The sequence below is a fragment of the Toxorhynchites rutilus genome, chromosome 2, assembly GCF_029784135.1.
Source record: "Toxorhynchites rutilus septentrionalis strain SRP chromosome 2, ASM2978413v1, whole genome shotgun sequence".
Classification (NCBI taxonomy): Eukaryota; Metazoa; Arthropoda; class Insecta; order Diptera; family Culicidae; genus Toxorhynchites; species Toxorhynchites rutilus.
This window is the reverse complement of record NC_073745.1, coordinates 211,584,267-211,598,400: the sequence shown is the minus strand read 5'-3', so window position 1 is coordinate 211,598,400 and position 14,134 is coordinate 211,584,267. Positions and strand designations below refer to the sequence as shown.

Below are 14,134 nucleotides of genomic sequence, written 5' to 3'. Positions count from 1 at the left end.
ATGATTCTTTTTCGCTTCAATTGAAAAAACATTTTTATTCCATATGTTTTATGTTTTCAACCAAATAGGTACCATAGTAGAAAGCTTCAAAGCATATAAAACTAATTTATTGAAAATATGAATTAAATAATACCTGTGCATAAAGTTTAGATCTGTTTTCTGCATCATATGTCTTAAGTGTCCAAAATATGATTCAGAACGGTATAATAACCTATCCATTATAGGATACAAGAATACCAAAAAAAACCACTGTCTTCTCAGCATTCTAGGAAGACATGAAACCAATTAAATTATCACCGTCATTATCCTGAATGGATAATGCCGTTAATTTGTACGGCAGAGCTTGAGTATTTGGGATGCATTGTTCGCCCGCTGGGAGAACCTCCAAAACGCAAATGAGCAGCATCCGAAACATAACATCTAATTGCCCAGCAGCTATTCGATGCACGGAACACCCATTTAATTGCACCCAAACTATTGTGGGGTTCCGTGCCGAAACGTAATTAATAAGATTTCATCGCCAATTCAAGCTGCCTTCTATTCTTCTCATTCCAGTTACTGTGATATTCAACATTTTGCTGCTGGTGTTCGCGACTCTTGGAGTGTTCTCATCATTGCTAGTGATAGTCGGTTTAAGACTGGTAAGTACATACCTACATAACTATGCAGTTGTGCTATTCCCTGGCCCCAGTGTAGGAAGCGTTCGCCTCGCAGCAGCCACTGATTCGTACCGAGAAAACCTCCATCAAACTTTCAGGAAATGGAAAACAGGAAAACTACAAATTCTACAGCTACATAATTAATCCCTCTGCGATCCATCAGCAACCTCATCTCTGCAAGCTATCGTAACTGAATATCACCTCACTTTCTCTTCTTGTTCTTGTTCTTCTTCTTATTTTTGCTTCTTACCCGACATTCCATCATGGTCAAGGACAAACGAGCGTTCCTGTTGCCATGGATCGTTGTGATGATTGCGGACCTTCTGGTGGAATGTGCCCACTTCGTCTATCTCATCGTTATTCAAACGGTGAGATACTATTATCACCAAAATCAAGGGTTTAATTAGACTGAAATATTTTGCTTAGATGAATCCAAAACTCTCCGAGAAAGTTATTCTGGAAATTAATGTAGCGTTAATATGTTTTTTTTTTGTTTTGTAATTAACGGATCTTTCGAAACGGAACTCATCACTTCTAACCGGTTTGATGTTTCTTACAGCTGCGATTCGAACCGGTCACGGCGATGTTGTTCACAATCGATTTCTTCATTATGTGTCTTAATGTAAGTAAATTCCCCTCCAAATAAATGACAATTTCCTCTGAATTTGAAATTATTTTTTGCTCTGCTATAAACACCAATGTTATAATCATGATTTTCTAGCGGACACGTGCCGGTCCGGGTTGGGAAAGTTATGAAACGGCACGATTTCTAAATAAAGTTGTTTGGTTGTTTTTAATATCAAAAGTTGTTGTATTTCCAATTCCCAGCGGAACACTCACAATGCTCACTGGTGCAATTTGATTTATTACGTGCCGAAATGGAATGGACTCTCTGTTTATTTATTGATTATTTTTTACAACAAATTTGAATAATCGCATGAAACATAACAAAGCATAATTTCATTACTTCATTTCAATCCATGCATGGGATTATTCACCATTAAATCGAACCCCTAAGTCAATGCTAATAGCTCCAACCATATCCAAATGTTATATAGGGTTGGGGAAAAAGAAATGTCGTATTTCTGATCGAAATTTGACGCTTTATTTAACCCTCCTGTACTCACGTGCAAAATCATAACACGTATACTCGCGCGCGGTGTCACAGACCGAAAATTGAACTTCTCTGTAATGTTGCCATTATGTATTTTTCAGGCTTTATTGGCATTTATTTGAAGGAGAGGGTGTGATTGAATGAAAAAAAACTCCAAAAAATATGTTTTCTTCATCTTTATTATGTTTTAATAGTCATCTAATTCAGCCTCCTCAAAACAGAGTAATTTTTGATACTCCAACACAAATAACGAAATTTGAATTTTTCACTGTTATAAATTAAAAGTAAGCAACTGAATATAATTCATGGAAGTATAAAGAGCTATAAAACAACATAAAAACGTATTAATCGATTGTGGTTTCTTTGGAGTAGGAATCAGAACATAGCATAACTGCATGCTCGAAACAAACATATTTTTTACATTTCATGGAGTTGTTAAGTATTTTTCGGGTCTTTTATCAAAGAGAAGAATGTATAACGACTTTCTAGATAATTACCAGATGATAAAGGTCCTGGAATATAAAGTTTGCATATTTCTAATATTCTTTATCTCTGTATTCTTGGTAAACTAAGAATTAATGCCTTTTTTAGATGGGGCATGAAAAGATGAAATAAAAGAATTTCTAGGAACTTCGTTTTCTTTTCCTTGTTTTCTTGTCGATATTGTCCATTATAAAAAAAATATCCCCGAAACTGTAACTGTTAAAAATTACCATAAGCCACCGATTAGTTTATAGTTTACTGTTTACAATTATTCCACAAGTGAATTTCTTTTACAAGTGTGCATATGTATGACCATTATATTTAGCGAATAACTATACGAAAGTCAAACATTTATATTTTTCCTTTGAACGTATGAATCTAACGACGAATAGTAAATATATGGATCCGTTCAATCCAGTTACAAAAGGGACTGAAATCAAATAAGAATAGTCCGGTAATGATCTTATGCACTATATGCATTAAATATTCCACGCCACTAACATTAATTCATACGTTTCATTTAACAATATTCTAGAATATGGAAAAAAATTATAGGAGGTTGTGTTCAAGACACGACCGCATTGTTGACGTAGAACTACGGATATTATTTTATAATGCTACGAAAACTTTGAAATTACCATTCTACCAGTTTGGTCGCCCTGAAATGTTTTTTTTATTGTAGAATTATTTGACGATAAATGTTTGATGATTCATTCTTGTGCTACTGGCAAGGGAAACCAAATCACAAAATTGGTGACTAAATAAAGGAAATAAACTCTATCGGTTAATCTCAACAACCTTGAAAAGAGTAGCACTGCTTCATTTTGATCAAGATTAGCGCAAATGAAATCCTAGTTGGAAGCAGTTATGCAACTGGCACGCGAGCCCAATAAAATTAATAACTTAATATAACTTATTGAATAACTTGGTATTCCCCAAATAGCGTCAGTTCAATGCATTGATGCAATGTCAAAGGCACCAACGAAGCTTTTATGATGACAGAAAACAAACAATGTTAACTGCTTGGAAAAAGGCTGAATATTTGCCTCAGCAGAGATTCATTACCAATACCCTAGCGTAAATATTTCCCTCCCGCTATCTCCCCTCCTTGTTTATATTTATCATTACGACTGCATAATTTACAACACAAAACAATCGTCAATCATAGCATAAAACAATAGGCGACTGTTGCATCGTTACAGGGCGAATGCGCTCTAGAGCAGATACAAATGGGGTTTCAGCGTAGCGAAGATGCACACAAATATTCATAAATATGTCGCATTGCAGGTCCGTTCAATTAGCTAATTGTCGAACTAAATGTAAATTAATGTACTTTCAATCTGGAAGCAATTTAAGAATTGGTGAAAATTGAATAATCGAGAAAGTCTCCAACCATCAATAAGCTCAGCATAACTGCCAAATTTTCAAGCTCATCATATTCTGGCAAACAAATTATGAAAAAATCAATTTGTGTTTTATCATTATTTTGGATAATATTTTAGAATGCATTGAACTGTATTTCGCAAACTCTTTTTTGAAAGGTTTAATGACCCTGATAAGCGCCGTGTTTTATGGAATGATTCCAATTTAGAAAACTTAGTACTCGTGGTTTTGAAAAAAAAACCATTTCGAACGCCCTCGATGCCGCCTTGTTCTGGATTTGCCACCAAAGCAGTTTGTATAAAGAACAAACTCTTTTCTTCCGCTACCTGCTGTCGTTTTGAGATTGCGTTTGCCACTCGCCACTCGCTGCAACTGCCTGTTGTTGTCTTGATGTCCACCGAACCGAATGTGGTCTGTTCTGAATGCGGTTTTTCTTATCGTCACGAGCAGCTTTGCCAGCCAACTCGATCACTTCGGCGGCCGAAACTATATAACGCCGGCTAGGTGGACTGGTGCACTGGTACTAACGCGCTCGGCCTAGCTACCCTTTCGGAGCAATTGGCGGATACACATACGGGGAACTGGAGACTAACACTGTTCGAGGGGGTTTTTTCCTTTCCCTTCACTTTTCCTCCTTTGCCATGTCCAGACATGGCTGCTTGTGTTGGTTTGTTGATGTGATGCGAAACGATGTGGTGTACGGTTTGGGTGAGAATGATCGTTACGGCAGCGGAGCGGGGAATTTTAAGCTGACTGGCTGGCTCGAGAATTACGCATGTGTGAGACTGCGACCAATGTTTCGTTCATATTTTTTCTTTTTCCTTTCCAATCGTGCTTCATTCTATTTCGCTGCTGCTCTGGTTGCCCGTTTTGGTCGGTACGATTTGAGGAGCACAAAACGGACCAATCAAAAATGGGCACATAGTGCATTTGGACAATGCTTGTTATTTCACAATTATTCAATTATTTATCTCAAGAAAAATGAAATGTTATTCGTTATGATAGATGCGTAGATATATTTCCTATCAATTGATGCAAAAACTTTTGCGATCTATTGAGAAATGCTCGAGTTATAAGCGTTCCAAATCTTGCATTTTTTCCTACTTGTTCAGTGCCTAGATTTTCATTTCACACTCTATATCTTCCGGTTAGACGTAGTCCTACGTCAAAAGCACTTGTCCAAAAAAGTTACTCCTATACTCGCGTCGGTGTGTCAGACCGAAAGTGCTAAAAAAGTGGCGTACGTCCCCATTGTACCAACACATGCGATACGCTAAACGATGACGAACGACGAATAACGAAGCTAGAGAGAATCGCAAAGTCGTAATGTTGATATTTTCTGAGAAATTGACGAATTATTGATTTCTCGGTCTGACAGACCAATGCGCGAGTATAGGAGTGTTAACATACTTAAAGTTATCCAATATAGGTCAAATATGCGAAATTTTGTTCGCAAACTTGTTGCCATTTAGAAGGCAACTTCATTATCACACCTCCCCCCCCCCTCCTTATTTGAAAAAACTCAGACAGCCAGTTTTCGCAAGCTTCTTTTGAGGCCAACTTAGTATACCCAAGAGCGTTTTGCATGGGCCGGAAGAGATGATAATCACTTGGAGCCAGGTCCGGACTATACGGTGGGTGCAATAGGACATCCCATCCGAGCTCCCGTAGCTTCTGACGGGTCATCAAAGATGTGTGAGGCCGAGCGTTGTCCTGGTGGAAAACAACACCATTCCTATTGATCATTTCTGGCCGCTTCTGGTCAATCGCCTGCTTCAAACAGTCAAGCTGCTCACAGTAGAGAACCGAGTTCAGGGTTTGGTCATAGTTGAGCAGCTCATAGTGGATGATCCCCTTCCAATACCACCAAACACACATCAAAACCTTCCAGGCCGTCAATCCGGGCTTGGCGATGGTTTGGGCCGGCTCACCGCGCTTCAACCGCGACTTTTTTCGCTTTAGGTTGTCGTACGTGATCTACTTTTCATCACCAGTCACCATCTTCTTCAAAAATGGGTCGAGTTCGTTCCGTTTCAGCAGTGCATCGCAGGCGTTGATTCGGTCTAAAAGATTTTTTTTTGCGTTAACTTGTGTGGCACTCATACATCCAGCTTTTTTGGAATCCAATCTTCTGCAAATGGTTCCAAACAATTTTATGGTCTACTAGCTGACCCGGCAAACTTCGTCCCGCCCAAAATTTGTTTTTTGTTATCAATACTTTCAAACATTCATGTTTCCATGCTATGAGCAAGTTCATGGGTCCAATCGCAGAACTGTTCATTGATTGATCTTCTAATCGACCCCGTTTAATTTTGTATGGCAGCCCCCTCCTCAGAGAGAGGGGAGAAGTGTCTGTTCACCATGGAAACGTTTCGTGTCCCCTAAAACATTCGCATGCCAAATTTGGCTGCATTTGCTTGATTAGTTTTCGAATTATGCAGAAATTTGTGTTTCACTTGTATGGGAGCCCCCCCTTTAGAGAGGAGAAAGGAGTGTCAAACCATCATAGAAACATTTATTGCTCCCTAAAACCTCCACATGCCAAATTCGGCTTCATTTGCTTGAATAGTTTTCGAGTCATGCAAAAATGTGTGTTTCATTTATATGGCAGCCCCCCTTAGAGAGGCAGGAGAAGTGTCGATTCTCCATAGAAAAGTTTCGTGCCCCCTAAAATCTCCACATGCCAAATATGGCTCCATTTGCTTGATTAGTTCTCGAGTTATGCAGAAATTTGTGTTTCATTTGGATCGCTTACGCTTCGAGTATTCCGTTTTCTTTTGATTTTTTTTATTATTATTATTATCAATTTTGACATAATCACTCTCAACAACGGGTAGAACTTCCGGAACCATTGGTAACCAATCCCGAGAAGATGCTGTAGCCACCGGATTGAGCCATTCTCATTCATCTTTTTTCCGCCGTTGCAGATTTACTGTTTGCTGTGTGTGATATCCCAATACCAGGAGTATAAGGCTGGTCGAGGCAGTGCCGAGAATGAATCCTACACCAGTGTAAGTATTTGCGGGCTGTTGAAGTCAAACAACTTGGGCTTCACGTGGGGGTGAATGAAAATTCAAATATTTGCTGTTCTGTTGTCTGAGCAATGCACGAGTGTCGTATAGGATTGGCAGAGTTATCTGTTTTTTTGTATAATTTAAATTCACTGAGAATAGCAACGAGGATTGGTAGCGCTTGTAGCAAACCGTGAAAATTACGTCTCTTTCCAATCTAATTTAAAAAATATTTTGGGCGATAAAAAGTTGGAAATAATTAATCTATGTTGAAACGCAGCAAATCCAGCTAAAATTCTAATGCTATTGTAACTAAACATCTTTTGTCACCGTTGTAAATAATTACGGAAATAATAATTTGTAAAACAAAATAAATTTTTGCACAAAACAATTTCAAGATTAATTGACATCCTTGGTAGGAATAGTGTTTAAGGTAATACAGGACGTAAATTTAAATAGTGAAGCAATCATCCTCCCAGTTTCCATCCATTACATCGATGTCGCCCAACATGAATGTGGGAAGATAATCAACATGAACTATCATCTAGGCTTTGATTTCGCGAAGCAATTCTTAAAAAAAGAAAGAAATTGTAGGAATGTGTCTAAGACACGCCCTCATTATTAAAGTAACACTATGAATTATAGCCGATGAGAACAAACATTCTAGGAATTTGGGAATTAACACTTTAAACCCAATATTTGTTATCAGTGATCGTCACGAATGGATGTTCACCTTTAGTTCTCCACCAAAGAACTCTTTTGATCTGGACCTGGAATCTGGATCTGGAAAAATGCTCGAAATCACGAAAACTAAAAAATCGCTCGCAAAAAAAATTGTCAATAGCCCGGAACCATCTAAATTCAATTCCTAAGTTCCTAATAAATTTCCCAAACTCACTCAAGCTCTTTCAAGCAGAACATATTAAAATCAATTCATAGTGTATTGTTTCGGATGTTACATTAGAATGCATTTTGAATAACTGGATCAAAAAAAGTTTTGGTTGCCCTAATAAGCTGTGTGACTTGATTCCGCCGATGGGAATCATTCTTTGCGCCCGGAACACGAATGTACATCTTACCTTGTTGGCTGTCTGACTCTCTCTGACGAGAGCTGCGGTTGTGATAGTTAATCGAATTCGAGACGGGATATAATGTAGGGTGGTATGTGAGTCGGCAATTCTTGCCTCATACAGAAGGACCGATGGTTTGCGTGGTTTGGTGGAAGCAGCTGAAGTAGATTTATTATTCATTCTTGTCCTCGCGAGACACACCTGTGCACCAAGTATGTATCTCTTCTCCCAGATACAGAGCTGACACAAACTGCAGCCACAGGCGACATGCATAAAAACATTCAATCATACACAAACACTCGCCACCTAACGGTATGAAAGAAGTTGATGGTTTGTGTGATTTTGTAAAAACAGGTGAAGATGGTTGATTGATGATTAAAGTGAGCTACACATACAACGTCGCTGTCACCGTCCCGTCAATTATTGTCTGGAACTTATTTTGCCGACGTCAATGTTGCCGGTCATTGTGTATGTGAATGCTACCATATGATTTTCATGAGAGAATATTTGACATTTTATTCCTTCACGTTGACTTCACGATGACGGGATGGTGTATGTGTAGCGCACTTAACCCTTTGCGATCGTATTGAATTTGGACATGGGTATCGTACTTGTCGGATTTTTTTTCTTGAGAAAGCAGTAATACATGCAAGATTATGAGAAATATTTTTTTTATTTTATTTTGTGAACTATATATATATATATATATATGTGTAGTAACTTAGCAATGTATTATAATGTGATGTTTTATATAAACATTATATTTTATAATCCGTCTTCGTGTGAAATTGTTCGAAACAGTCTCCAAGAGTAAATCATAAGAAGTATAATTAATACTTAATTTTATTTTTACTACCCGTTGAATATGAAACACTTTTGCCTTTGATGCAAAAAATGTGTAATTAATGCCAGCAATGTGTATCCGAAAAGATCAGCACTTTTCACTTTTAACAAACAAAAATTTTTTATATGTGATTATTCAGATGACATAAGACACTTATGCAAACAATTATTCTACTCTTTAAAAACAACTACTTCAAAATAGTTTCAACCAGAAGTTACTGGAATAATGATTTCTGCCAGAAGTTACTGGAATAATGAATTACTGAATTATAGCCGATGAGAACAAACATTCTAGGAATTTGGGAATTAACACTTTAAACCCAATATTTGTTATCAGTGATCGTCACGAATGGATGTTCACCTTTAGTTCTCCACCAAAGAACTCTTTTGATCTGGACCTGGAATCTGGATCTGGAAAAATGCTCGAAATCACGAAAACTAAAAAATCGCTCGCAAAAAAAATTGTCAATAGCCCGGAACCATCTAAATTCAATTCCTAAGTTCCTAATAAATTTCCCAAACTCACTCAAGCTCTTTCAAGCAGAACATATTAAAATCAATTCATAGTGTATTGTTTCGGATGTTACATTAGAATGCATTTTGAATAACTGGATCAAAAAAAGTTTTGGTTGCCCTAATAAGCTGTGTGACTTGATTCCGCCGATGGGAATCATTCTTTGCGCCCGGAACACGAATGTACATCTTACCTTGTTGGCTGTCTGACTCTCTCTGACGAGAGCTGCGGTTGTGATAGTTAATCGAATTCGAGACGGGATATAATGTAGGGTGGTATGTGAGTCGGCAATTCTTGCCTCATACAGAAGGACCGATGGTTTGCGTGGTTTGGTGGAAGCAGCTGAAGTAGATTTATTATTCATTCTTGTCCTCGCGAGACACACCTGTGCACCAAGTATGTATCTCTTCTCCCAGATACAGAGCTGACACAAACTGCAGCCACAGGCGACATGCATAAAAACATTCAATCATACACAAACACTCGCCACCTAACGGTATGAAAGAAGTTGATGGTTTGTGTGATTTTGTAAAAACAGGTGAAGATGGTTGATTGATGATTAAAGTGAGCTACACATACAACGTCGCTGTCACCGTCCCGTCAATTATTGTCTGGAACTTATTTTGCCGACGTCAATGTTGCCGGTCATTGTGTATGTGAATGCTACCATATGATTTTCATGAGAGAATATTTGACATTTTATTCCTTCACGTTGACTTCACGATGACGGGATGGTGTATGTGTAGCGCACTTAACCCTTTGCGATCGTATTGAATTTGGACATGGGTATCGTACTTGTCGGATTTTTTTTCTTGAGAAAGCAGTAATACATGCAAGATTATGAGAAATATTTTTTTTATTTTATTTTGTGAACTATATATATATATATATATGTGTAGTAACTTAGCAATGTATTATAATGTGATGTTTTATATAAACATTATATTTTATAATCCGTCTTCGTGTGAAATTGTTCGAAACAGTCTCCAAGAGTAAATCATAAGAAGTATAATTAATACTTAATTTTATTTTTACTACCCGTTGAATATGAAACACTTTTGCCTTTGATGCAAAAAATGTGTAATTAATGCCAGCAATGTGTATCCGAAAAGATCAGCACTTTTCACTTTTAACAAACAAAAATTTTTTATATGTGATTATTCAGATGACATAAGACACTTATGCAAACAATTATTCTACTCTTTAAAAACAACTACTTCAAAATAGTTTCAACCAGAAGTTACTGGAATAATGATTTCTGCGCATTCGAAATGATCAGAACTTTTCACGATTTTGTCGCTTGAGACTCTTATGCGACTATTCAAATAACATGAGACATTTATGCCAACAGAAGTTCTGATACTTATGAACAATCTTTTCTGTCACACCAAAGTGTTACGATGGCTAAATTTTGCTGTTATGATTTTTGTCCCACATTTCTATGCATTCAACGCACTGTACGTTGTCTTGTGTGGGTGACTATTTTGTTTGATACTGAGTACCGTTATCTATTACTCCTAGGAGCACCGTATTGATTCGTGAACAGGTTCACTAGACATCAAGCTTCGTTTAGGAAAAGCATTTACTGATACTTGGTTGAGTAAAATATAAGATTAGCATGGTTCCTTGCTGTGGTGGATGAGAGCAGACAAACGACCAGAACGGTAAAAAAGGTATGATGGCTGAGAGCAGACAAACGACCACAAAGAGTGAACACGTTAAACCCCGATTTTTTCTTGCTGCGCTTTCCATTCAGCACAGCGGTCCCCTAGGGACAAACGCTGGGCTTAACGTGTTAATTCTTATCCTCGCGAGAACAATACACAAGCTGACCATATGGCTCAATTTGTTCCGTTATTGTACATATTGTAGAGCATTTCTCGCGAACGCCATCGCAGCGATCTTTTCCACTGCTAAGTCACACTCGTTCATAGGCGATTTTATTTTATTCCACCAGTACCATTATCCTACATTTTAATTGTCAAATAGTTAACTTTTTTCTACTATATTCACTGTTCATGTCTTAAGCTAAAAAATGCAAGATAAATTGACTTTCTAATGGTATACAACATAACATATACGATTTTGAGTAATATGCGTTTGAAGACTCTCAATGGATCGTTCAATTGTTCGTAGAGTTAACACCCCGCACCTCCATCCCCCCCCCTCTTATTTAAAAATCAAAGACATAGTCTTATGTCAATAACAAAATGTGCCTATGATTCAACAATACAGAAACATTCTCCACCAGATGACAAGAAAATCGGCGCCGTGCTTTCACCGAACCTAACATGCCGGGGGTTCGGGTTCGATTCCCGTTCTGGTCGGAGGAATTTCTCATCAAAGAAATTTCCTCCGATTAGCACTGTAGTCACGCGCATTCTAGAGCTTGCCGCTCAGAATACATTCAAGGCGTGTTATTTGGCCTAGAAATCTCAACTAAGTACTAGTAAAAATGACGCAAGTAATACTACATTGAGACGGCGAAGTTACTCTAGGAACGTTAGTGCAATTTCAAAAGAAGAAGAACGTAAAGCTTTCGTTTTCGACACTTTGAAATTACAGCACAGAAATGAACGATGTAGTCCTGCTTCAATAGATAATGGTAGCCGGTATAAACTAAAAAAAATTCTAGTGTGGGAAGATTGAAAAATAGTTACCATACTGGGTATTCTCCTTAATGAATTAGAAAATTTCATTTTTATACAACACATCACATTAAAACTCATTACTCATTACTCAAAACTCATCATTGTAAATAGATGCCAAAAGTTCACAGAAAATGGTGGGTTATAACTATGATATAGCCGCAGAGTTGACGTAGGGCTATTGTTGAATTGATAGTAATTTTTTTGAATTGATACTATTATTGATTGAATGAAACAATTTCCGAATTCAATTGAATATATTATATTTAAGTTGTAAGTAAAGAGTTTGAACAAATTCCATGATGAATCATATCATACATTATGATAGATTACGGTCTTCGTCAAAAGTAAATTCAATGAATAAGTCTGACCGTCCGTTATCCATATACGTATGACATGATGCATTGGACTTCCAAAATATGTGAACAGAATAATTATCAATCGATCATTGTATTTTACATTCCACTCTAAAGCTATAGCATCTTTTAATACGTCTCGATTCGAGAATTTCCTAGATTTGAGGAATTTTAGACACTAAGTTTCGATTTTGACATGCACGTTTAAAAATTTTGATGCAAACTTGCTTACTGTCAGTAGCTTACAATTTAGGCTTTGGAATTAATCTTATCGTAACGATCCAAGACCGTAAAAGCGAGGAACAAAGACATCAATTATTATGGGATTTAAAATTTGAAGCATGCATTGAATTTTGTTTGTTCACTTTACTAAGCGGTCTAACTCTTTGCTTAATATGATCTTTCAGCCATTCTATGCCAAATCGATATAGTGATTTTCAGATTTTCGTCTAAAGTGGTAATTTTGTTCTTTATTGCAAAACATTAGACCCGCATTTTTTAAGTTTTTATTAGGGCGCCCATTTTCATTTTTGGGTGGTCCGAAAAATCAGTTTTTTTTCACATTTTCCCAAAAATGACTTTTTTCAAAAATTAATAACTTTTGACCTACTGAACCGATTTAGATGATCGATATATCTAATTGAAGACTCTAGGGGAAAAATAATTTTTCGGACCACCGGTTGACTTTGAAAAATCATATCTCAAAAACGAAAAAATAACATCTCTGATATCGAGATATGATATGTAAAAAAGCATTAAAGGAAAAATATAAAAAAATAAAACGCCATAGCCATGCCATGAAAACAATAAAATATGGTTAAAATAAATAATTTAATTAAATCCATCTTTTTTGCAAGTTCAATACTTGGTAATAAAAGACTAGCCCATTGGCTTTAATTTGATATGTCGATTATCTAAATCGGTTCAATGGTTCAAGAGTTATGAATTTATAAAGAAAGTCATTTTTGGGAAAATGTGGAAAAAGTTGATTTTTCGGACCACCCTAAAATGGAAATTGTCACCCTAACGAAAAAATAAAAAATACGGGTCTGATATTTTGCAATAAAGAATAAAACAACCACTTTTCATAGACATCCAAGAACCACTACATCGATTTGGCAAGGAACGGTTGCTTTTTCACATATCGCAAAATAAATCGCACCAAAAAAAAAACAAGCGGAAAAAATGCACAAAAAAAGGTTGCCTGAATAGAGATTGTAAATTTTAAAGTTAACACTTTTCGCTACGACAGTGTGCTCCGTCGGAGTGATTCCACTGAACGGAGAACTGCGCCGAAAATTGTGCATATCGCGCTGGTGTCGTCTATAGGCGACGCTCGTAGCGAAAGGGTTAATTTGCCTCTACACCCAAAATTGATTTTTACCTCATGTTTTGTCATCCCGATTTATGACATTAAATGAGACATAACATAACAGAAAATATCACGACTCACAAATACTGGTAAGCATTTGTATAATATAGATGGTACGACAATATAAGATTAATACGAGCGAGCGAAACGAAAAACAAATAAGCTTTCCGCATACTTTGCCACATACACGGCCCAGACCGAGATAAATATTGTTCTCCTTCATGCGCTCATTTTTACTCTTAGACAACACATCCCAACTTCACTTTATAATCAGGTGCAATATTATAATATCACGTATTTGCTGTAGCATCAGTATTTGCTGAAGCATCATTAGCCATGTGGATAACGTGGTCGTGTAAAATAGCTTTGTATTCCAGCCGGCCTTGGTTCGATTCTCATTGACGTCGTATAGACTTTTTTTTGCACAATCCCAAATGAAATGAGAAAAGAAAACAGAAAGAGATGTCTACACGCATACATGCAAACCATTTTTAATCTTTTAAAACAGCTCATTATTTGTGCATTTGACTCCCCAGCACACTAAATGGCATCATCTCTGTCAAAGATGAAATGTTTTCTGCCAACGCTAGTTTGGGTATAGTATCTGAAATGACGATATTACCAGGCTACTCGTTTTGGAGTTCGTGTTGGGGAAAATATTTCATGAATTTCAGAAGCCGT

General features: G+C 37.0%; 1 protein-coding gene across 3 annotated transcripts in view; it reads left to right on the top strand.

Annotated features, from left to right (window-relative positions):
• Positions 1 to 14,134, top strand: part of LOC129765381 (uncharacterized) — a 287,550-nt gene that overhangs the window by 259,022 nt on the left and 14,394 nt on the right. For all 3 annotated transcript variants that reach the window (XM_055765641.1, XM_055765643.1, XM_055765642.1), the window contains exons 4-7: positions 556 to 641; positions 932 to 1,027; positions 1,219 to 1,281; positions 6,567 to 6,650. In XM_055765641.1, coding sequence (XP_055621616.1) covers positions 556 to 641; positions 932 to 1,027; positions 1,219 to 1,281; positions 6,567 to 6,650 — 329 coding nt within the window. The remainder of the gene's footprint in view (positions 1 to 555; positions 642 to 931; positions 1,028 to 1,218; positions 1,282 to 6,566; positions 6,651 to 14,134) is intronic.